The sequence below is a fragment of the Trichomycterus rosablanca genome, chromosome 12, assembly GCF_030014385.1.
Source record: "Trichomycterus rosablanca isolate fTriRos1 chromosome 12, fTriRos1.hap1, whole genome shotgun sequence".
Classification (NCBI taxonomy): Eukaryota; Metazoa; Chordata; class Actinopteri; order Siluriformes; family Trichomycteridae; genus Trichomycterus; species Trichomycterus rosablanca.
This window is the reverse complement of record NC_085999.1, coordinates 12,098,574-12,124,259: the sequence shown is the minus strand read 5'-3', so window position 1 is coordinate 12,124,259 and position 25,686 is coordinate 12,098,574. Positions and strand designations below refer to the sequence as shown.

The following is a 25,686-nucleotide window of genomic DNA, read 5'->3' as shown; positions in this document are numbered from 1 at the left end:
TGTCTGTTTCTATGAGGAACAAATATTTGGGTACTTAAGGTGTCTGTAGTATATCTGAGCCCCTCTTTGTTCATTGTGTTTGGACAGGAAGAGGAAATCTCACAGGAGAGGCCTATCTGGGGGAGTGGGAAGCATGCCTCAGTACACACCAACTACACTCCGTATCTCTGATAAATCAGAATTTGGGCTAGTGTTGTCAGGGCATGTGACTGTTCTGTTATCTTATTTATGCATTTTCTCCCTTTTCTCCCAGTTTAGCGTAGCCAGTTAGTCCTCCCACGGCCTGACACACGCTACCTCCATTCTTATTTACCCATACTTGGTGGATTTGCATGTGAGGCCTGTCTCACGCATGGAGAGTCACGCACTGATTTTGGTGTTCCTCCACCTATGTACAGATGCCTTGGGCTACTAATCAGGGACTTACACAGTGTCAAAGACCCCACCCCCTTTTTTACTCCATTCTGTTCCCACCCAGCAGAGTAGTGGCCAATTTTTTCTGCTGCAGGCACTGCCAATTGTGCCTGATAGGGGGCACCCAGCCAACTGGTAGCAGAACTGAGATTCAAACTTGGAGAGTTAAGAATCCCAGCGCTGGTGGGCTAGCGGAATATCCCGTTGCACCACCTGGGCGCCTTGCAGCAAGATATTGTCATAGATACCTCTTCACCCAACAGAGGATTCACCCAACAGTAACACTCCCCATTAGACGAGTCTGCCTTACTGCATGAAAGCTATTACTCTGGTAAGGTAAAGGCTATTATGTGCTTCTTTCAGGGTACGCAAGCCAGCCATCACCATACTCACACCATTTGGTGGACTGGCAAAAAGTCACCATAATACACAAGCACACATATCCCAGTTATTTACTAATACTGCTTTTGATCAGTCAAATATGGCTGTGGTAGATTGAACTAAAACATCAGCTGCTCTTGCACCAATTTGAAGGCAAAAAATAAGGTCTTTATAACCCCAGCTACCCTGCTGCACTTAATACACTTATTAATACAACATTGTGACCTACAATACAATTTTACTGTGAGTTCAGAGTCAGAATAGAAAACAGACGCCAATAATTCTGTTCAATAAAGCAAAATAGCATAAAAAAATAGTACAAACATGAGTGTTTACAATGCCCATAAACTTTTACTAAAAAAAAACTTGCACTTTTGCCAACCTTACATGAACAGTGCTACCATAACGCAATATTTACCACAACACGTCTATTACATATGAGCAAATGAGCCGATTCCATCAGTGGTGTCTGTTGAACAAAGCCAAACAGGATCTAAATATCCAACTATGTTTGTAGCTAATCACATTTGTACCACTTTATAAAGAAACAACTGGGCTACAGGCACTAAATCTGCCTTTTCTGTTTGGCCTTTTCAGTGGATAGTAACAAGGAATTTACAGTCGCTTAACACACAGTAGTGCACAAAAGTGCAGCATTCAGATCAGATAAACTAGGTAGTGTGGATACTGTAACCGTAGCAGATGATCTGGGAATGTAAGTGCCTGACAAAGCAAGAAGGGAAGAAATGGCGCTCTTTTAAGCACACCCTGTATTTGTATGAGTGTCGCAAACTGCGTAATCCAACCTAGCATAGGTAGGAGGACGTCCTTAAAGTGGTTAACAACAGGACAGAGCTTTACTACAGTTTCCTAAACACATCACATAGTTAAATCTAAGATTGTGGAGTAAGAAGAGCTTCTTAAAAAGATTAATTTATTGTCTTTTTAACACTGCTTTATTCTATTCAGGGCTACAGTGGATCTGATTCATGGGCCAAAGATAGAAAACACCATGAACTGGTCACTAGTTCATCACAGGGCAATTTTAGCAACTCCAAGTAACAGCTCCAAGACTGCATGTCTTTGGACTTTGGGAGTAAACCAGAGCTTCTAAAGATAAAAGAACATGCAAACTTCATACTGAAAGGAGCCGATAGTGCTACCCTGAACCCATCCTGGAATTATACTCACAGTTGCTGATGACACCACCCAACGGATCACCTTTAAAGTCAAACTCGATGTCCATATACTTCCCCTGTGAACAACAACAACAAAAAGAACATAATTGCCATGTAGTTATCTATCAATAATATTAATAATAACAATAAAAAATAATATAATTAAAATAATAATAATAATAATAATAATTAATAATTATATTAATAATAATAATAAAAACAACAACAATAATAATATTATTATTAATAATAATAACAATAGCAATATGCATGTCAAAGCCATAAAATAACATAAAATAAAAAAATAGCTTTTTAAAAAACAAGCTTGATTCTCCTTCTACAGTCAAAATAACATATAAGGACCAAAATTTCTTATTCCGGTGATGACTGTGTATTATGGCCTTTAGATACAAGCTGATTATAAAGAGCCACACGTCTCCACTGTGGAGTTATAGCAAGTGTAATAAAAAGCTTTTTTCCTCCTGCTTAGCCTCAATCAAATTCTCTATACCAAATGTACATATAGCTGCCAATTGACTTTATGAATTGGCTTAACTACCATAGAGGAAAGTCTAAATGAATAATTGTAAAAGAATCTGGTCTCAATTTCAGTTCAAAATTATAAAAAAGGAACAGTAAGGTTCCTGTCTGAAACTGTTTCTCCTGTTCTTTCCAAGCCAACAGCTTTTCAAAGATACTGTCTTTTCAACCCCAGCCAAGTCCAATAAAACGACTCGGCAGCGAAGTGAAGCGACCATTTAGTTTTCAGCATTGTGCTAAAGAAGATAGTTTATTATCGTTTGAAGTGAAAAAGCATTTTAAGATCAGTAGTGGCGAGCAGGGCTGGTAATTCATGGTAAAGAACACACAGTGAGTAGGGAATAACTGCAGAAGGCTGGAAATCATGAGATGACATCATGAAAGAATTTGAAACTGCCTGCAGCCCCCCACTCCCTTAGAAACATGCAGCGAGCGTGAGAACAGTCCCGCATCGGTCCTACCAAACAGGGCCATGTCCTGTCAGAGCTGGAATTAAATGCCCCCCTTTTTAAATCTGAATGCTTCATCCCAATACATTTAAGAACTATGACCTACCAATATTAACTTAAAGACAGAGGTGGTAGAGAAACACTAATTTAATACAATTTAATACACAGAAAAGCACAGTTTTTTATGCTGGGGACCTCAACGGCATCCAAGGAGGGTGTAAATTGGCCTGACACACACTCCCTCTGAGTTTTCCTGCCAATTTAGTCGTATCCAGTTACCCGATTGCATTACGCTTCCTCTCTACCGATGCTGACCTCCACTCCTGATTGAGGAGAGCAAGACTGACACGCCTCCTCCGACACGTGTGCAGTAGGCGACTGCATCTTTTCACCCGCACGAGACGAGTTAATATGCGGAACAGCCTTGTGTACGGACAGCCACACCCTGTCCACTCTGTGCAGGCATCAATCAGCCAGCAGAGGTCGTAATTGCATTGGATATGAGGTCTCGGCTCCGGCTCCCACCCTGTATGAACAACAGCCAATTGTTGTTCATGTAGCCACCCAGCCCAGCTGGATGGTAGAGCTGAGTTTTGAACTGATAAGTTCGAAATGTCACCTCTTGTATGCTAGCGTGTTTTACTGCTGCGCCACCTGAGCACCCAATACTTGTTTTAATAGCTGTTTTTCACACTGCATGCATTTAATCTTTTATTATTTTATTTTTTTCCAAATGCAGGTAATTCTCGAGCATTTTTAATTGTTATAAATGTGCATGTGTGAGATTTATTTGCATTTTTGGGTTTGTCAGTGACATTTAAACCGTTTTTGGTTTACGGAGGGAGATGTTAGCGAGTTGTGTCACCTCAGCCAATTGGTTTGAATGGTCCATGGCTAACTCTGTAGGCACTGTAGGCTTAAACTATGATTGTGGGCGGGGACAGACAATAACATAATTACTGTCTAACTAGAGTGTCTCAATAATCTGCCTTTCAGTATTCACTTGGAATTTGGAAGTATTTAGTTAGTAATGGCTAAAGTCCATGACATAGAGTATTCAGGAGTAACTTTTATGGACCGTACACGCTGGTCATTGCTCTTTAGTTTGACTGGTCAGTGTGCACAGAGTCTCTGTGTATGTTTGCACTATAAAGACAGTCCAAAAGCAAAGGGATTAGAGGTCAAACACATGCACGCAGCTTTAGTTTTTATCTAACAGCTCCATTTCACATGCACACACACACACATACATACACACACAGCTTCGCCTTGATGGTAATCTTTATCAGTGCAGCCTGTTCTGTGCATCGCTCCAAAACTGAGGAGTGCCGTTAGACATATTTTCCAAGTCCGGGTTCTTGGCAGATGCACACTTACTTATCTGGATGAAGTTGCAAGGAAGGTTAATGCTCCGTGGCTATGTCAAGAACATCAGGTCCAAGCATGGACAATGTTGGTCAACAGGGAGCAGAACAAACACAAAAGCCCCCAAAGATATATGAATGGACTTTTTTTCCCAGACATAAAATTTGGACTGGGCAAATAAAAAAGGCACAAGGTGAAAGATAACCGCACTTATGTTATTCGGCACAGTTCAAAGGTCTGTGTTAACTTTATCTTATTCAAACACACTCTGTGGTCACGTAACTCTCTCCAGGAAGACAGACAGATACTCACAAATCGAGATGAGTTGTCATTCCTCACTGTTTTGGCATTTCCGAAAGCTGCAAAGTGGAAAACACACACACAAAATAAATTACAAGTGTAGCCGGGTTCACTCTTTAACTGTCTCTGGCTCGTAGAGTTATTCTACCCTTGAATTCAACTCATTGTAGCATCAAGAACTCAATTTATTAGAGTCATGGGGCAGAGGGAAAAAAAAAATCAAAGCAAGAATCATTAGATGGAAATTGGAAACAAATCTTTCTGGACTCTTTCGAGCCCACCATTTCAGTCCTGGCTGTACAGGAAGTCTGCCGAGCCTCAGGAGTGGAGATCATTACAGCCAGCAGCTAAACTCTCACAGATGTGGAACTCGGCTGGGCACTTCATCGCTCACGGGCATTTCCTGTGTGCGGCCCCGTGTTAAAACACAGCTGCCTGTCTGAGAATGGCGAGAGGTTGCTTTGTGCTCCGTTAAGAGTGAAAGGCAGACAGCTGAAGGAGAGGAAAATACGATGAGGGACGGGGATGTATTAGCAGCTTCTGTTTTAGACTTGTCTAGAGCTAGGTATGTAGAAATGTAAACTTGGTGCCTACTAATTAAACAATGAATTAAGGAGACAACATCCATGTTTGTTTACTAGGATTTTAACGTCATGTTTTACACTTTTGGTTACATTCATGACAGGAACGGTAGTTACTCATTACACAAGATTCATCAGTTCAAACACAGTCATGGACAATTTTGTATCTCCAGTTCATGTCTTTGGACTGTGGGAGGAAACCGGAGCACCCGGAGGAAACCCATGCGGACACAGGGAGAACATGCAAACTCCACACAGAAAGGACACGGACCGGCCCGCCTGGGGATCGAACCCAGGATCTTCTTGCTGTGAGGTGACAGTGCTACCCACTTAGCCACCGTGCCGCCCCAACATCCATGTCACCTTTGTAACTGTGAACCTTTCTACATTTTAGATCGTTGTTCTACTGCATAACCCAGTTATGCCTCAGCTTCACGTTATAGACAGATGACATCACATTGTCTTCTTTTTACTTTCTGAATAGGTGGGATTAAGCCCTTGCAGAAACTCTAGCCTAGCCGCTCTCAGTGTGGTTCAGTGGAACATCCTTGAAGTTGGCACCAACTGCCCTCATGAACACAAGCTCAAACAAATTGCAATGGCATTCCTTCCCAACCAATCCAGGGTTAATCAGCTCCTGGGGCTTAAACCTGTGACCTCCAGATGATACTGTGAATGTTTTTAATTGCCCTACACAAAATTCACAGTCTAATGCCGTTCCCAAAGCTGGATAGTAAATTTGTTAATGTTTGAATCGTTTATAGTTGGGAATGCGCCAAAGCCATAATTTAAAGAAAAGGGGGCTTTTTGCAGACAAGGGTGGAGGCAGAAAGACCTTAACACTTACCCTCTAGCACTGGATTTGACTGCAACAGCTGCTCCTTCACTTTGTTCACCTCCTGGCCCTTCCCACACACAGCAGCCACATATGACATCACCAGCTTGCTGGCCTCTGAAATAAACAGTCCACAGTACAGACAGGTCAGGGGTCGCACTCCACCAAACGAGGCAAGGCCGCACCCCAAAATCCCCCTTACATTATTCTTTTAGTGCAGCGTTCCCATCCCACCCTGTGATCTCCATCACCTCCATCAGTGGCTTTAAAAACTTGTCTATCAACCCTTCCCTCCCCACCCTTTTTTCCCCCCAAAAAGACTGATTTGACAGCATACTGTCATGGCTAACCTTCCTCAAGCATTAACCATGCCATAGAACGCAAAGCAGAAGCTAATACGCAGCAAATTAATAACATGTGCAATGAAAAACATAAAATATAATAAACACATCAAAACAGCCAATCTGTGTAGAGACTGAAGGGAAAAAGGAAGGAGAGGAAGAAAACGAGTGCACCCACACACTTTTGCATTTTTTGAGCAGGAAGTTTAGTTTCCTTTCGTTGAAAGGTCTGTACAAGTTTACTAGAACGGGACGTCTTGTTCCAAACGGCTCTTCATTTTAACTGGTTTTTTAAATCTAATTTGCTAGATTATCACAGCAAGGCACACGCCATGGCTGCACAATTTCATTTCTGACCTGGTACATGAAGCTATGGGTGTGTTCGAAAACCTAGCGCACTCTCTACATAGACAGCATTTTACGTCATCCTATGCGTGCTCCCGAGAAGAAGGCTGTTCAAAATCCTAGATGCCTTAATATGCTCACTAGTAAGGTATCTTAAAATTTCAACACTATTTTGACTCAAGAATGAGTGAGCATCCAATGCTGCCTTAACGGTGAAGGCAATCCCAGCATTCAGTGTGGCACAACTTTTCTCATAGAAAAATAAAAAATATGGCGGACGGTGCGGAGAAACGAGTTATTTTCAAACGTAAATAAATTATTATTGATCTTTAATTTGTATAAACTTGCACAAGTGTTTTTATTTGCAAATTCGGGCTTGTCAGCAAATGTAACCATTTTCGGCACACAGAGATAGTTGACATGCTAGCACGTTGTGCCACCCCATCCCATTGGTTTGAATGGCATGAGGCTAACTGTGTTAGCTTAGTTAGCGAAAACTGATGGAATTGCTGTCCAAGTAGCACGGTCCAATAATCTGACTTATAAGTCAATGACTTATTAGAATTCTCTCTACTTAGGCAGCTGCCTGTGTAGGCATTAAGACAGCAGGGCAGCTCACTAGGTTTTTTTGAACACACCCTATATCTTATGCAGTGGAACCTTGATTTACCGGTCTAAAAGGGGAAGCACTGGTTCGTAAAATGCAATTGTCTGAAACAGCGAAGTTTTATCCAGGGGCCCACAAAAGTGCTGAACGTGCACATATGATAAACAGTATTTATTTAATTATTATTAGGATTTTAATGACATGCTTTACACACCTTGGTTACATCCATGACAGAAACAGTAGTCACTCCCTACACAAGGTTCATCAGTTCACAAGTTTAAACACAAGTCAAACACAGTCATGGACAATTTTGCATCTTCAATTCACCTCACTGCATGTCTTTGGACTGTGGGAGGAAACCGGAGCTCCCGGAGGAAACCCATGTAGACATTCAGTTTTCCAGATTTTGTCTGTTAAATCCGAAATCCGTTAAATGGAAGTCTGTTAAATCGAGGTCCCACTGTACATTCTTTTTGACTGTGTTGCTGCTTTGTGGAAGGTTGTTTCTTATTCTAATGGGTTTTATGCAGGTCCACACCAGGGGATGCTTGGGTAAAAACAGACCCACTTGTAAATCCGTCCTCTTTTTTAACAAAGTGGTTAAAATGAGTTAGACAGAGCATCCAGTCCATTTATTCACTTTGGAGGAATGGTAAGGAAACACTAGTAATGCTGCATCTCTAGCTTGCTGAGTAGTTTTAAAAGTAATACATTAAAATGTTAATACATTATTAAAAACTGTTAAACACATTCAGACAGAAAATCATCTTGCAACCCTTCCCATTTTTGGTGATTTAGTAAGGGGTCGCACCCCACAGCTTAAGAACCCCTGACCAACACAAGTTTCTTTTCTCACAATTTCCTTGATTGCTAGAGTAACTGGATTTTACATCGAAACCACAAACTGCTTGGCACAGAGATACCGATATTTAAATCAGCATAGGATTAAGGATTACTGATGATGGAAAAGTGGAGTGAACTTTGGTTAAGCTGCAATAGATAGAAAAAAAGCAAATAAAATGTTAAATGTACAGTGGTACCTTGTAACTCAACGTCCCCTAAACTCAAAATCTTTGAAACTCAACGCCCTTCGTTGAGAAATTTGTAACCCTAAACTCAACGTGTTCAGTTTGTTTTTTAAAAATGTATTTATTTAATTTCTAATTAACAATGAACAGTCGCTTTGTTCAGCGCTCGGCTTAAGCAATCCGGTAATACGTCATCAAAGTTTGCATATGAGGCGAATCTGCATTTGTGTGGAATAACCATCAGATTCACTCTGAAAGCATCCAAATGTATCTGTGTTTAGCTGGATTTTCCTCACTGTTTAACTTTTAAACTTGTGTTACAGCTCGGGGTTCTGAGAAATTGTAAGAATCAGCTTTTTATTTCAGTGTTTTTATATTATATTTGTGTTATTTTCAGTGTATAAGTGTTAAAAAAAAAAAACACATTATTTTACATAAGCCTAAAATACTGTACAGTATATGCAGTTCCATGGGACCATGGAATGCATTATCAGGTTTCCCAAACATCCTTATGAGAAAAAATACTTTGAAACTCAACACCAGTCCCAGAACCAATTGATGTTGAGTTTCAAAGTACCACTGTACTTGTTACCCTGTAAAGCAGAAAACAGAAGGGACCTGTGTGCTCATGAATCCATAAGAAAACCAAATGCCTATAAATGAAAGGTATTCAGTACTATTAATACTATAAAAATAATAAAGAAGGAATTAGAGTTTATGGCTGATTTGGAAGCTATTTAGAAGTCCATGCGGTTTAAAAAAACAGCAGTGTCAATGTCGTCGAGTGTGTACACTGACATCATGCCGCGCAGCTCTCCAACAAGCCCGAGTAGATAGCTGAGCCAGCACTACAGCGATGGGCTAAAGTGAAGCGTGTTTACACTGACGGAAGCCCTCGGTTTAACCTCGTCCACATTTCAAACCTGGCAGATTGCTACGTCACATGGCAGCTGAGATCATCGCAGTGCAATCCAAAACACATGCTACATCTGAAGAAGAGCAAACCGAATCTGTATTTCGGCCTGGCTATCTTCGCTTAGCTCTATAAACAGAAGCGTATCAGCTCTGGTTTGGTTTTAAGAGGAGCATGAGATGTTCTCCATGTGTTAATGTCAGACAAAGGGCAAATATGAAGACAATATGGATGCAGAATTTGATCTTTCTGTTTGGATCCACACTTCATCTAGGGGTTACAGATCACAAATTGTGGGAAACAAAACAATTACTATTCATTATTATCAAACCCTCATAAATAAGGAGTTCTTGGGCTAAGAAAAAACTGAAAACAAATTCCAGTGTATCGAGACAAATTTTAAAGGCAATACTTTAACAATCCACAATTTAACTGTGAGTGTTTTTACATCCAGTCTGTATTAGTAGAGCTGTTAAGTGAGTTTGGCAGTACAAACATGCGTGTGACACTTTGTCAGCTCTACGTTCCCGCCAACATGGAAACTGTGAAGTAAAAAAGGAAACAGTTTTGGGAATGATTTGTGGATGAGTCAGTCCCACCCATGAGTTTATATCCTCTATGGTAAGGCATAAATGCAGGACAGGCATGTAGAACTCTGAGTTTGAGACCAAATCTGGTGCCTTTTATGTATTTATTTATAAATGTTACACCATCATATCTAATACACAGCAGTGCACATAAAACATTTGATCACACACACACATATATATATATATATATATACTTTTTTCTTTCAGTTACTCTGTATATTTTTTAGGGCGGCACGGTGAAAACATGCAGTCAGGTTAATTGGAGACACTGAATTGCCCTATAGGTGAATGTGTGTGTGTGTCTGCCCTGCGATGGACTGGCGCCCGTCCAGGGTGTTACTGCGTGCCTTGCGCCCATTGAAAAGCTTGGATAGGCTCCAGTGAGTGTGTATATTTTGTAAAGGTCGCCACAGTGGATAATTCTGGTCCACACACCTTAATTGGCACAATTTATACCCTACTTATTTTATCAGGGCTGAGAAAAAGTTTTTCCATCCAATCCCAATACCCCCAATCCCAATACTCCCTAGACATTGCAGATCATGTATGTGTAGATGCCCAATGGCCCCAATGATAACATGTTGAGATTCAAACCCCTGGATCTCTGTGTCAGTGGACTAGCTTGTCCTATTATAATAGGGACAGTGGTAGCTTAGTGGGTAGAGCTTTGTGCTATCAGTCAGTAGATTGTCAGTTCGAATCCAGGCCATGCTATGCAGCCACTGTTGGGCCCTTGAGCAAGGCTTTTAAACCTCCTGCTCCAGGGGCGCCATACAATGACTGACCCTGTGCTATGACCCCAGCTTCTAGTATATCATCCTAACAACTTGTGGATCAAAGTAAATCACATGTCTCACCAGTCTTTCCTGCACCACTTTCTCCTGTAATCAGGATGCACTGGTCTTTATCTTGATCCCGAAGAGACCGGTATGCCTCATCTGCCAGGGCATATCTAGAAAAGAAACCAAGACAGAAGACATTTAGACTTCAAACCAGTTTAGATAGTGGTTGAACAGAAATACAAAGCATGCACTCCTGGTTGATAATCCAGAACTTGAGAGTGATGATGTACTTTAAGCTTCAGTGTAAGCGTGAATTCACATGAGAAGCGGCAAAACCGTTTTTGCTCTGGCTGAACCGTTGTTTCCTATGGAGTTTTGGGCTTGTCGCGGTGCACAAAGTTCACTGGATTAAACTTTGACCCAGTTTGCTGCTGACCTTTTTAAAGTGCCTCCAATGAGACGAAATGTTTGACATGATGCAATAAACGTGACTCAGGCAGTATGAATAAAGCTTAACGGGCAGTGGTAGCTCAGCAGTTAAGGTACCATACTAATAACTAGACGGTCACTGGTTCAAGACCCACATCTGCCAGGTCGCCACTGTTGGGCCCTTAAGCAAGGCCCTTAACCCTCAATCGCTTGCAATGTATGCAGTCTCAATTGCAAGTTGCTTTGGAAAAAGGCGTATGCTAAAAATGTAAATGTAAGGAATTTAATTAGTGGAGAGAACTTATGACCAGTAATAATTAAGAGAAGTTTAGTGTCACTGTGTCATTCTTTTAATACATTAAACCACTAAAAGCTTTTTAATTGCTAAGCGTTTTAGAATCTCTGGGAAAAGCTGATTCTCACAGTTTCTCAGCACCCAGAGCTATAACACAAGTTTAAAAGTGAAACAGTGAGGAAAATAAGCCAATCGCTCAGCAAAGCATCGATTTCCGCTGAGGCTCTTGGTTTTGCCACTTCTCCTGTGAATGCGCCATAACTGCTAGATATTGGTAATATAATTGGTATTAGCACAGTGTATTTGTTTTAAACAGATATACAACAGATGTAGTCATTGCTGAGCTCTGGTTTAATTATATCAACATCATTTTATCATACAGCCTAGGAGTTACAGCTGAAGACTGATGGCTGATGGAGGATAGACTGCTAAGGCTTGCATTTTCTGCATCTTCTTTACCGATCCACAAGAACAGTGGAGAGGAAATGCATGCTTAGGTAGTAAAAAAGTGCTTGCGCAGACCACGTCAGTGAAACACCAGAACATTACGCTCCTGGATAGAAGGTGGATCTGTGTGGCGGTCGACCAAGGTTTGACATCAAGAGAGGTTGCATTTAGCTTTGCTGTAGGTTTTCTCTCAGCTGTCAGCAGTGGGTGGCGTGTTTTACCGCAGCGCCACCCGAGCACCCTTTAAAAACATAATTTTAAAGACCGACTTACGTAAACGCAGCTTAAGCTTCACCGTTATCAGATTACTTCAGTGCTTGCACAGCCATCGACCAGATTATTGACAAAATAATGTTTTCCTCATGTAGAGCACATTTACATTCACAAGGGCGTATTGAATATAAATTCCAGCACATGTTCACATTAGCAAAGTGGGTCGTATGGCCCTATACGCTCAGACGTCTGCAACTATGAGATGATTGTGATTAATTTTGTTGGTCTGTCACTGTACAAACAGTCCAGAGAAAGAGCAGACAGCACTCGGGTTATGCTAATCTGCGCCCTTATAATCAGAGTACAAGGTACAGATAGTCTGACCATCCAGTTTTATTTAGCCCTCATCAAGCCACAACCTTTTAATCTAGCCCGCCAGGCAGCTAGCTCGCTTAGCTCTCCCGGTTTTCCCTACGTCTGTACTTTTCTTTAATCATTACCCAGGAATGTTCCAGAACCACCACTAATAATAGCTCTGATTGTGAGGGAAATGTTGCATGTAGTTTCCCCTTCTGTAAAACATTTAAAGCACCCCTTCAATCGTCAGAAACGCTTAAGTCTGGAGTCTACAGGGAATTTCGAGGTGCGTGTGTGCAGGGCGAGATTCTGCCAGTAAGAGTAACGTTCAAACGACATAATAAAGCGGGTAAAAAGAAACACGCAGAAACCCCATCATTAATCTTTGTGGCTGTAATCGTTAGACGTCATTAGCTATGCATCTCAGTTTAGAATTTCAGACAATTACATTTACAATTCGAGCATTTGGCAGACGCCTTTATCCAAAGCGACGTACAATTGAGACAGCATACATTGCAAGCAATTAAGGGTTAAGGGTCTTGCTCAAGGGCCCAACAGTGGCAAGCTTGTTGATGTGTGGCATGAAATTAAGACAGCGGAAATTAAGGATTGTTTTCATTTTGGCTTGGTTAAAATTTTTTGTCATAGTCTTTGGTATTGCTAGAGTTTGTTGGTATTTATTGTTTTGTATTTATTACATTCAGTCAATAAGTGTTCCCCCCCCCCCCCCCAATTTCCATCCCAATCTAGTCGTATCAAATTTGCATTACGTTCTTCTCTACTGATGTTGACCTCCACTCTGACTGAGGAGAGCCATGACTAAAAGACGCCCCCTCCAACATGTGTGCATGTAGTGCAAATAGAAGCACTTTGTAGTTCTACAATTACTGACTGTAGTCCATCTGTTTCTCTGCATGCTTTGTTAGCCCCCTTTCATGCTGTTCTTCAATGGTCAGGACCCCCACAGGACCACCACAGAGCAGGTATTATTTGGGTGGTGGATCATTCTCAGCACTGCAGTGACACTGACATGGTGGTGGTGTGTTAGTGTGTGTTGTGCTGGTATGAGTGGATAAGACACAGCAGCGCTGCTGGAGTTTTTAAACACCTCACTGTCACTGCTGGACTGAGAATAGTCCACCAACCAAAAATATCCAGCCAACGGCACCCCGTAGGCAACTTCCTGTGACCACTGATGAAGGTCTAGAAGATGACCAACTCAAACGAAATAGATGAGCGATCGTCTCTGAGTTTACATCTACAAGGTGGACCAACTAGGTAGGAGTGTCTGAGTGGACGGTGAGTGAACACGGTATTTAAAAACTCTAGCAGCACTGCTGTGCCATGTCATTGTCACTGCAGTGCTGAGAATGATCCACCACCTAAATAATACCTGCTCTGTGGTGGTCCTGACCATTGAAGAACAGGGTGAAAGCAGGCTAAAAAGGTATTTAGAGAAATAGATGGACTACAGGGTAAACTAAAGCAGCACATTTGCTTATGTAATTGGAGTCTCTCAGTGAACCAAGTTAACAGCACCAGAGGAACAGACATGCCTTTGTGTTTCACTAAAGGAAACCTAAACTGGTTTCATTAGAACTATAAGGCCTGGGATATATGGAAAGACATGCAAAGTATGAGAGAAAAAAAGTGTGTGTATGTACGTGTGTGTGGGGGGGGGGGGGGGGGGTTTAAAACATTACATCATGATAGAAATGTGCAGGGTCTAGACAACACGTCTGTGGTTTGTATTTGTGTGCAGCGTTTATGATTAACATGAGTGATTAAAAATATAGGAAAGCCCATATATACACACCGATCAGCCATAACATTAAAACCATCTTCTTGTTTCGACACACATTGTCCATTTTATCAGCTCCACTGACCATATAGAAGCACTTTGTAGTTCTACAATTACTGACTGTAGTCCATCTATTTCTCTGCATGCTTTGTTAGCCCCCTTTCATGCTGTTCTTCAATGGTCAGGACTTTCTAGGACCACTACAGAGCAGGTATTATTTGGGTGGTGTATCATTCTCAGCACTGCAGTGACACTGACATGGTGGTGGTGTACTAGTGTGTGTTGTGCTGTTATGAGTGGATAACACACAGCAGCGCTGCTGGAGTTTTTAAACACCTCACTGCTGGACTGAGAATAGTCCACCAACCAAAAATATACCAACCTGTGACCACTGATGAAGGTCTAGAAGATGACCAACTCAAACAGCAGCAATAGATGTGTGATCGACTACAATTGCACATCTACAAGGTGAACCAACTAGGTAGGAGTGTCTAATAGAGTGGACAGTGAGTGGACACGGTATTTAAAAACTCCAGCAGCATTGATGTGTCTGATCTACTCATACCAGCACAACACACACTAACACACCACCACCATGTCAGTGTCACTGCAGTGCTGAGAATCATCCACCACCTAAATAATACCTACTCTGTAGTGGTCCTGACCATTAAAGAACAGGGTGAAAGCAGGTTAAAAAGATATGTAGAGAAACAGATGGACTACAGTCAATAATTGTAGAACTACAAAGTGCTTCCAAAGTGTAGAAACAAGGAGGTGGTTTTAATGTTATGGCTGATCAGTGTATATAATCGCAATTACCCCAACCATACATTGAAAACCAGGTCAGGAGGGGTGAGTAGGGGTTTTCTGTAGTTGGAAATTTGCCCCATAAGCAGCACTGAGTATCAGGTTCTCTCAGCAAGACTTCTGAGGATCTCATTAGCGATGACAGGCGTCTCATGAATATGAAAGGATTGAATTTGCATAAGAAAAGAGTCTGCGAATGGCAGCAAGGTTAATGAGAGGGTTTCAGTGAGGAATCTGGTCACCTGTACAAGAGTACAAGAATACAAAGGGAAGGGGATGCACTGCACACGCTGGAAATTTGGGGATTTCTTTTCATTGATACGTAGCTAAGTCAGTCATACAAGCAAATATGGGACCATCAAAGCAGGCAGGCAGTGAGACCGAGGCCTGAGGCCTCATCCTCTGACCAATGCCTAAAGTAGTTTTCTGAGCAAAGGATATGAGGAGGTGCCTGGCACACCCACCAGAACCATCATACATGAAACTGACCTGTAATTTCAGCTTCCTTGTGGCAGGGTTGAGCCCAAAAGCCACATGGGATACATTTAAAAAAAGTGTATTTTTGCCCTTCGTAACCCTAAGACAGAAAGTAAGGAGGCAGATGGGAGGAGGATCAAAGTGCTTTAATAAAATGATACACATTTGAAAATGTCTATTTAAATAAGTAATTTTTAAAGGGGAGGCTGCACCACATCTCTTCTACATTTGCCTCCTATTTTTGGAGGAGAACGTCATGTGTGGAAGGGTTCCAGGGGGCTGTAGATCTAATATACACTACATGTATATACAAAAGTATTGGGACACCCCATCTAAATTTCAGCTACAAAAATTGCTCCAAAAACTCCAATTTTCTCCCTAATCTAGTCATATAAAATTACTCTGATTGCATTACACTTCCCCTCTACCGATACTACCCTCCACTGCTGACTGAGGAGCGCCGCAGCCGGCACACGCCCCCTCCGACACGTGCAGTACCAACTACATCTTTTCACCTGCACGAGGCAAGTTCATATGCGGATCAGCTTTGTGTACGGAGAGTCACACCCTGGTCAACGCATTATTCCTCGACTTTGTGCAGGCACCATCAGTCAGCCAGCAGAGGTCGTATCTGCATCAGTTATGAGAAACCCTGGTCCGGCTTTCCCCACCCTGTGTGAACAACAGCCAATCGTTGTTCCAACTCAGCCGGATGGCAGAGCTGAGATTCTATTTATTTGAGTTTTATGCCACTTTACACACGGTTGTGTCATTTATGGCATGATAGTTGTTATGTTTATTATTAACAACTCTATAATTACAAACATTTCCAGAGACATAATTCAAAGAATTGGAAGAAACATTCTTGGAAGTAATAGCTGAAAAGATGGCATAAAAGTCACTCTATTTAAATACCATTTGTCTTTTTTTAAATGGCATGTCCAACAAGCTCATGGTCAAGTGTCCAAATACTTTTGGTTGTTTAGTGTAGATACTGGCCAACACTGGTTTGTGTGGCCTTTGTCTTTGCTGGCTGGGACTGAAGAAAATAAGCCTCCACCAACCAGCAGGTCCTGCCCTAGAGTTAGCGACATGCAACAAGGTCAACTACATGTAATTCAGAATACATGTTACAATATATGGTTAAAACAATGACCACACTTAAACTGAAAAGAACAGAAAACCAGACAAAGCCCAGGCCACCGTACATTGCAGGATTTCCGTATCTTGTGCTGAACAAGTTGCAGGGGAAACGAAGGCTTTCCTGCTGTCATGACCCAGGTGGCGTGGGCAGCACGAATTCGGTTGGAGCAGACAATGGGCTGAGAATACACAGGCATTAAATACGCAGGTGCATCCAGTCTAGTGGTGGTAAACACCTCAGCTGTTTCCCACTGAATCATGAAGCAAATCCAATCAAACTGTGTACAGTGGCTGAGTTTAATGGGTCTGATTTATATACCCTAGGGTTAAGTCAACGGGTTTAGGGGAGTTAGGATATGGCCGAGGAGACGTGATGAATGGGTGTCCTGTATGGCGTGTTTCGCCCAGTGATTCTGGGGAAGCTGGACCAACCATGACCCTAACCAGTATAGAAAACAACCTGACAAACAGAAATACACCTGCAAACCTTTAACCCAAGTATAAAAGCCTTTTTATTTATGAAGAGCATGTGAACCATCATTTATGACACATCAGTTCAAGTTTTAATGCCAAAGTCACAGTCATGAACAATTTTGTATCACCAATTAACCTGACTGCATGTCTTTGGATTGTGTGAGGAAACTGGATGACCTGGAGGAAACCCACATGGACACTGGGAGAACATGCAATCTCCACATAGAAAGGACCCGGACGGCTCCACCTGGGAATCAAACCCAGGACCCTCTTGCTGTGAGGCGACAGTGCTACCCACTGATGGTTCACCATTGTGAAAACCAATGCCTATGAAGGACATGCTTACATTTAGTGTCTACGAATATTTGCGGGTATCCCAATTGCCAATGTGAGAGCTGTGTCTCAGGAAAGCCCCTACCTCCGGCAAACGTATCTCTACATCCATCACTCACACACACAATAAGGAAGAGCACAGTGGGGGTAAGAGCCAGGCTGTTTTTAGCACGCTTTAGTTTCCCCAGTCTGCTCTGAGTCAGCTTTCCTGACCGGAGGAGGAATTGAGATGCAGGCTGGGTGATCTGGTCATGAGGGGCTGGTCAGCAAACCCTGAATCAGTTGCGCAATCAAACACTCGACATTACTGTGTGAGTAAACAATCCCTGACCACACGCAGCATCCAGATGAAAGATGTGGATGTGAGTAGTGATTGGTTGGGAGGTAAATAACGGTGCTGTTTGCAATAATAGTTGTAGTAAAGTAACACCAAGGTGTGGTTTCCTCAATGAAGTGGGCAGGTCAGCCTACTCTGTCTGGTGTGAAGCACCAGTCTGTAAACATGAGTGTCTGTGGTCATGGAAGAGATGTAAGGAACATATTGAAGAGCGCTTGGGTGGTGCAGTGATAAAACATGCCAGCCCACTACCGCTGAAATCTGGGGTTCAAACCTTAGCAGTGCTATCAGCCAGTCGGGTGTCTACATATGGCTATGTCTTTTTTTTAAATGTGTTTCCTTCAAATTTCATCCCAGTTTAGTCACATCCAATTACCTGATCATATCCAATTAGCTTTCTGCAATGCTGCTGACCTCCACTCCTGACCGTGGAAAACCGTGACTAACACACGCCCTCTCCAACACGTGTGCAGTAGCTGACCACTTCTTTTCACCTGCATGATATGGGTTCATATGGAGATCTGTATTGCGCACGTAGAGTCACACACCAATCAGACAGACAGCAGTTATGTGGAATCACCTCAAGCAATCACACACATTGGACAAGCCAGTCATTGTCCGTAAAGGTGCCCGGCCTGCTGGTAGCAAAGCTGATATTCGAACTCATGAGTTCTAGATGTTGTGCTAGTGTGTTTTACCGCTGTGCCACCCGAGCACCCATGATTGGTTATGTTTGGGGGTGTGGGGATGGCCGAACAGCCAAGCAATTGGGAGGTGCTCTTAGTCAGTGCGCTCTTGGTGAAGGTCTCAAGCCTGGATAAAAACAAGAAGGGTTGGGTCAGGAAGTGCATCTGGTGTGAAACTGTGCCAAATGAGGTATACAGACCAGAATGATCTGTTGTAGCGACCACTAAAAAATGAGAGTAGGTCGCTCAGGTGGCGCAGCAGTAAAACACGCAAGCACACCAGCGCTGACATTTCATACTTGACGGTTTGAAACTCAGCTCTGCCATCTGGCTGGGCAGCTATATGAACAATGATTGGCTTGTTGTTCATACAGGGAGGGAAAAGCCAGATAGGGACCTCATAACTGTGATAATTACAAACTCTGCTGGCTGATTGATGGCGTCTGCACAGAGTTGAGGGATAATACGTTGATCAGGGTGCGGCTCTCCGTACACAAAGCTGATCCGCATATGAACTCGCCTTGTGCAGGTGAAAAGATGCAGTCGACTAATGCACAAGTGTCGGAGGGGGTGTGTGTCGGTTTGCTCTCCTCAATCGGGGTGGGGGTCAGCACCAGTAGAAAGGAAGCATAACACAATTGGGTACAAATTGGCCATGCTAAAAATTTTTTAAATAAAATCGAGAGAAAAGGAGAAAAAATGCATAAAAAAAAGAAAAAAAAAGAGAGAGTAGCCAAAATATAAAATTGGAAAATGGTTAGTATTCAAAAATGTTTCTTTACAAATTTTTAATAAGTTTATTAGCATTGCAGAGCTTGTTTGTGTTCTAAACCTGAGCAATTGTGTACTTATGATGTATTTCAAGGCTGCTGCTGCATGTTTGTACACACACACACTTGACACTAAGAGATCCCTCAGCGTAACACATTACTTGACATGTCTCTGAGGGTGGCAGCACCCAAATATAACCTTTACTGGATGCACTGCGTATGGAATGTGGCAGGCTGTTTGCCGGACTACAGTTGAAGCCATTGTAGCTCATGCTGAGTGGCTACAAAAAGGCCAAAATACCCGTCCAAACATGTTTATCCAACCCCCGCCCCCCCCTTTCCCAGGCAGGAAGTTGGGGAGAAGAAAAAGGTCGCCAAGCTGGGAGAGGGGCAATCACAGTAGCTTCCAGGCAAAAAAACCCAACACAATTTAAGGGGCACTTAGTATGACAAAAACTCCTGGATGTGCTGGGCTGAAATGTAGAACATCTTTATTTGTCATATATACATATACACGTGTACAGTACAATGAAATTCTTTCTTCGCATCTCCCAGCTTGTTTGGAATCTGGGGTCAAAGCGCAGGGTCAGCCAATTTACCCTGGAGCAGAGAGGGTTAAGGGCCTTGCTCAAGGACCAAACAGTGGCTGCATGGCAGAGCTGGGATTCAAACTCTCAGCCTTTCAGTTGATAGCCCAAAGTAAATATATTACAAACACCAGTCACAACCACTGTAACACACTGGGATCTGGAGGTAAACTAGAAAATCAGGTTGCACTGCTGATTAAGTGTAATCTTTCTGAAGTGGTTGATTTATCGCTTATAACAGTCTGAATGGCAATGCCATCCTGAAGTATTTAAAAGGTTAAGTCAGTGCCGAAAGCCTGGGAAACCAAGCGAGCTGAACGGAGAGGAATGTAAGCAATAAAGACAAACACAAACTAAGGTCAAGTTCAAGACAGACAATACTGTAGCTTGTAGCATGTGAACCCGCAATCATAAATCCCAACACGGGCGTCAGTAAAACAATTCCTTATGCTGCATGTGTAAAAGTCCATTTAATACATGAAAATGTAAAATAAACAAGGGCTATGGAGACAATGTGACTAATAAAAACACAAATGCTTGTAAAATTAAGTGTGCAAAAATGTGTGTCTCAGGAGCATGCACAGTGACAAGGACACACCCAATAGCAGCAATAATAGTGTCGTCTAGCTACACATGGCTAAAAAGTAGGTAAACTAACCAAATTTGCTCAGAAACAGTTTAATAATGAACCAGTTGTTTTGTGCCTGACAATTTTTCAACCAGGACTGCATTTGAAAATAATCAGTAAGAGACAAGACTAAATAGTTAGCTGGTAATAATAATGGTTTTCCCCCAATTGACCTACCTAGTGCACTACTGTCATCAAGCCAGAATCTAAGATTTGTTATTTGTCTTAAGGTTGATGAATGTTGGTCAGACAAAACCTTGTTATTCCACATGTGCTTCAACAGTGCGGCTTTGTAGACAAAGAGCGCGTCTGTGCTTGACTGGCCTGCCTGCAGTCCAGATTTGTCTTCTTTTGAAAATATATGGTGCATCATCAAGAGAAAAATCACTCCACGAGAACCATAAAATGTTGAGCAACAAAGTTTTGTATTAAGCAAGAATGGTCAATAATTCCAAAGCTGCAATAGTTAATTAAAAGTGTAATTAAAAATAAAGGAGATTTTTCTTTCTATTTTATTCATGAATTTTCTCCCATTTTAGTGTAGTTAATTTGTCTTCCACTGCTGGGGGGTATATTGCTGCTCACGCCTCCTCCGACCCACGCACAGCCCTTAGCAGAACCCTTTTTCACCCATGCATTCTGCACAGGCGCCTCTCTGTCTGCTAATCAGGGTCCTTACACAGTGTTTAAAGACTGTGTCTGCTGCAGGCACTGCCAATTATGCCCGCTAGATGGTGCCCCAGCCAACCGGTGGCAACGCCGAGTTTCGCGCCGAGGAGTTTAGAATCTCGGCGCTGGTGTGCTAGTGGAATATCACGCAGTGGTAAACATGCCTCTCAGTGTGTTGCAGGCATCAAATTTTACTTTTATTAACATATATGAAATACATTACATTTGAAGAGTGAAAACATTAGAATTCTTTCAGTTGTCAGTTAAATATGAATTTAATTAAAAAAAAAAAAAAAAAAAAAAAAAAAAAAATTCACAGCTTCTTGTTTTTATTGCATTTTAAAAAACGTCCCAACAAGGCAAACAGAAACCTTGTACTTACTGATCCAGTCACTATGACTTGATCTACCTACCATACTCAATCACTAATGAATTATTAATAATTAATTAATGCTGCCATCACAATGACATGGGAATGAGAGGTTATTTAGATTTTCTACAGCTAGCTAGCATAAGCTAAATTTCTCAAGTGACTGAAAAAAACCCACTTTTCCATGCTAGCCCTTCCCTAAATGCTTCCTGAGAAACATGCAACCCATATGGAGACCAGATGCGTGTTTAGCTGAAGGGAAAGCCAGTCAGCGGTTGCTACGGGGACAGCAGTTGTTGAAAGTGCATTTATTTTGCAGCAGCACTGAGAGGTGGGTGGCCATATTTTAGTAAATAGTGGTGCCTCCTCCACTACAGAGCTGGCCAGAATTACTATCTGCCAACGCACAGGGTCCAGAGATCACCTCTCTCTTCTGTCTGTTTAAACTGCTCACAGAACTGAGTGTTGATAACACACCCACTCAACAGTTTCCCAGGAAACCTCAACTGCTATGACTTTTTCTTTGTTTTTAGCAAATGAAACCTGTAAGTGTGATGCAGGAGATGCCAACATTGTTGGGAATGCTTTCTATGTGATAATATGAGAGAATTTATAATGGAATAGATGGAATAGAAGCAGAAATGGTTATGAGGCTAGATAATCGGCTATTTAAAAAGAGAAGCGAGGCTATAAAACCCGGCTGCATCAAGAGATTCTGGGAAAGCAAACAATGACACCAATTGTGTAAACAAACTACGGGATGGAAAACTCTGTATTTCCTTATTGCTTCAACTGCCCTGGTTAACCATCAAAGGCAAAAGTTCACTAGCATATAAAATGTGTCTTAGAAAAAGTGAATCTTTTTATGTTCTCTTTTTATATTGAGACTTGCAGTACTGCTCTTTCATTTCATCCTAGACCTTTAAACCTAGTAAGTCAGGTTCTTCTCAACCTTGTGGCCCACGCTTTAGTACTAAAAGCCTATTATTACTATAATGCATGTGTACAGCCCACAAGAGCAGCTTGTTCCCGACTGCTGTAAAGCCTTCCTGAATCAAATACGACCTACACTGCGATTACGTTTGCCATTTATGTTTCAATATCCACGTAAATGACCAGATAACTGGAAAAATAATAAAGATCCCATTTTGCTGTGTACATAAACACACATTTATTAAAGCATCGAGAGAGGTTTATCATTTTTTTCCACCATCAGATGAGTGAAGGTTGAAATATTGCCAGCAAACATCACCACCAATGAAATACAGCCCGAGGACTTGGTCTCTATCAGACATTGCTTTACTGTAAATATACTGTAGAACAAGGTGGATTTAAGGCTTGTGTAAAAGCCTCACTTGAGTCCTGTCCAATCTGAAGTCTTCACACTTGTTGTCCTCACAGCACGAAGGTCTTGGATTTGATTAGGATCCTTTCTGTGTGTAGTTTGCATGTTCTCCCCGTGTCTGCATGGGTTTCCTCCGGGAGCTCCGGTTTCCTCCCACAGTCCAAAGACATGCAAGTGAGGTGAATTGGAGATTGTCCATGACTGTGTTTCACATTAAAACTTGACCAGATGAATCTTGTGTGAACAGTAATTAACATTCCTGTCATGAATGTAACCAATGTGTGTAAAACATGACATTAAAATCCTAATAAAGTAAAAAAAATAAATCACTTCCAGGCTTTGTGATTGGCAAAATGTGTCACATAACTACTTTGTGGACCAAAAAAGTCATTTAATTAAACATTGATTAGAAAACCTACTTCCACTGAAAGGTTTCACCCAAACCATTGATTAATAGATGAAAAAGTAGCACTAATTTATTGCACAAAGTTCACAAAGTTTTTAGCATACGCTCCAGACCTTATGCAAAAACATTAGCAATTTACTCCCAGACGTCTCTCACGTAAACCCCTTGAACGACCTGAGGCGGAAGGATGTAGGTTCTAGGCTGCCTCTGGAAATCAGCAGTGACTGTACTCACAATGCCCAGAAACTCTTCAGACTTTATTATACCACAGACTGAACTGAAAGATGATCAATTTTTAATGTTTTCATTTGACCTTTGTTAGAAATAATATTAATAATACATATTAGTCTATTTCATCACATTCTAATGAACCCACTTATTCTCTAGATCATCTAAAGAGGATGAGGGTCCCTGTTGAGTCTGGTGCCTCTCAAGGTTTCTTCCTTGTAAATGTAAGGAATTTTGTTTCTCGCCACTGTTGCCCTTGGCTTGCTCATCAGAGGTTTTTGGTCCTGGAATTTGTTGAGCTGCTTTGAGACAATGTCTATTGTATAAAGCGCTATACAAATAAATTTGACTTGAACCATTATGACCCTAACCCTAACAAATCTGCATTGAATGAATAAGAAAAATCACAAATAATGATCTTAATATTATAAAATAAGCTCATGGATCAATTCAAATATACCCTTTCTAATCTAAATTGGTTATTCATTTGGCAGTTATATACAGTGAGCTTGTGTGGCCTGTGAACTGCACATTAATCACATGCATTTTCAGCTAAATGAGGACTTTCTTTCATGGTCAAGGCTAAAAGTGGGACACATGCAGAGAAAAGAAGGCACAACAAAGACACCCAGGTGTTTGGGGCTAAATTTCCCTCAAACAGAAGGATATACGCCCACTGTGTGCAGCCAGCCAGCTAAGCTCACTATGGCTCAAAGGGGATACATTTCCTGATTGGAGGCAGTTAGTGTTGTGCTAAATCTTTAGGTCCTGACTTAGATCTAATGCTAGATGAACACTGCAACACCAACACATCTCATAATTCTAATAATCCCAGTAGAGTCATCTGGTTGTTTACACAATAAGCTGAAGAGTACTAGTTTGCAAGGAACTATAAAGGAACTATAGTTTACAATGTTCAAGCCTACAATGTTAGCCCCCAAGAGATGCAAAAAAAGAATAATGTCAAGCTTTGAGTTTCAGAACTTGACATCCCCAACCCCCTCTTACACTCCCTTTTTGTGGTCCTGGCTGATCTGGCAGCAGGGTGTGTTCCCAACAACGCCCCAGTGATTCTCAAAATCTGTGTAGTAAATAGAAGGGATGAGAGTGCACCCAGGTCCCATTACCTCATTACAAAAACTGTAACACAATACTCCCCCTGAGACCTGCCAGTCTGTAGTAAGCCAAATCTAGGCATGTCATGCAAAGAGCTTACAATTACAGCATAACCAGCACAGTAAAGCATTTACCAGATAAATAGGTACCTAAATAGAGACAGTGCCATGCAAATGTATCTTTCTCTTATTCAGATTTATTATGATATTTAAACCTTCTCGATGTCTATTGACAAAAAATACTATGAGCACTAAAAGGGTCTAATTGAGGGACAAAATAACATCATGGATGTAGAGATACTGGCCAGTTTGCACAATTGTGTCATCAGACAATTGGTCCTAATAGGCCAGAAGGCCAGCTGCAGTTTTACTCTATTCTCAGTAGGCCTGGCTTTGTTGGGTAGCAGGTGTGTGCAGGGTCTCAAGATGCTGCAAGGCCCCAGTGGGACGGGAAAAGAGCTTCATGATTGCATAGGAGCATTAAGAGCAAAGCTCAGGTTCATAGTGAGTCTGTCAGACAGTGTCAGTTTAGTTATTATGCAAGAGGCTCTAAAGATACTTAAAACAGGGAGCACGTTTTATTCAGACAATCTCAATGTCAACAATCTCAACGTCAACATTTCTTCTACATTAATTATCAGGACACAGGTATTCCAACGACTCCATGGCAGGAGGCAAGACCCTTGAAGACAGATGATAGAATTGTTTGTATATAATGTTGTTTGTTTTAATAATGGCATTATGTATAAGAATGGTTGGTTATGCCATTGTGTTTGTATAAAGCAAAAGATCAGTATCCAAAAATCAATGTGCCAGTGTAAAATGATCTACTCCAGCTAGATGGTGTTTGGTTTCCAGGACTAGGACAGTTTTTAAAATGTATGAAAAATACCAATTGTCAGTCATTCTAAAAACTAGTGTCATATTTTTTCCACCTAAACGGTAGTTAACAGCATCGTCAATTAATCATAAGTAAGGCCCTACATAATTCACAGCCGTGAAAATTGTGTCACAAACCGTAAAATGAGCTGTTTCAGTGTAATATACAATTTGCTGTGAAAGTCAAACTTTAAGGTGTGTGTTTAGTGATTTAACGTTTTTCATTCACATAGAGTTCAAG

General features: G+C 41.6%; 1 protein-coding gene across 4 annotated transcripts in view; it reads right to left on the bottom strand.

Annotated features, from left to right (window-relative positions):
- The window catches only part of myo1b (myosin IB), an 83,916-nt gene that overhangs the window by 32,840 nt on the left and 25,390 nt on the right, over positions 1-25,686 (bottom strand). For all 4 annotated transcript variants that reach the window (XM_063006566.1, XM_063006563.1, XM_063006564.1 and 1 more), the window contains 4 exons: positions 10,725-10,819; positions 6,056-6,160; positions 4,640-4,686; positions 1,987-2,050 (listed from right to left, as the gene is read on the bottom strand). In XM_063006566.1, the coding sequence (XP_062862636.1) occupies positions 1,987-2,050; positions 4,640-4,686; positions 6,056-6,160; positions 10,725-10,819 (311 nt within the window). The remainder of the gene's footprint in view (positions 1-1,986; positions 2,051-4,639; positions 4,687-6,055; positions 6,161-10,724; positions 10,820-25,686) is intronic.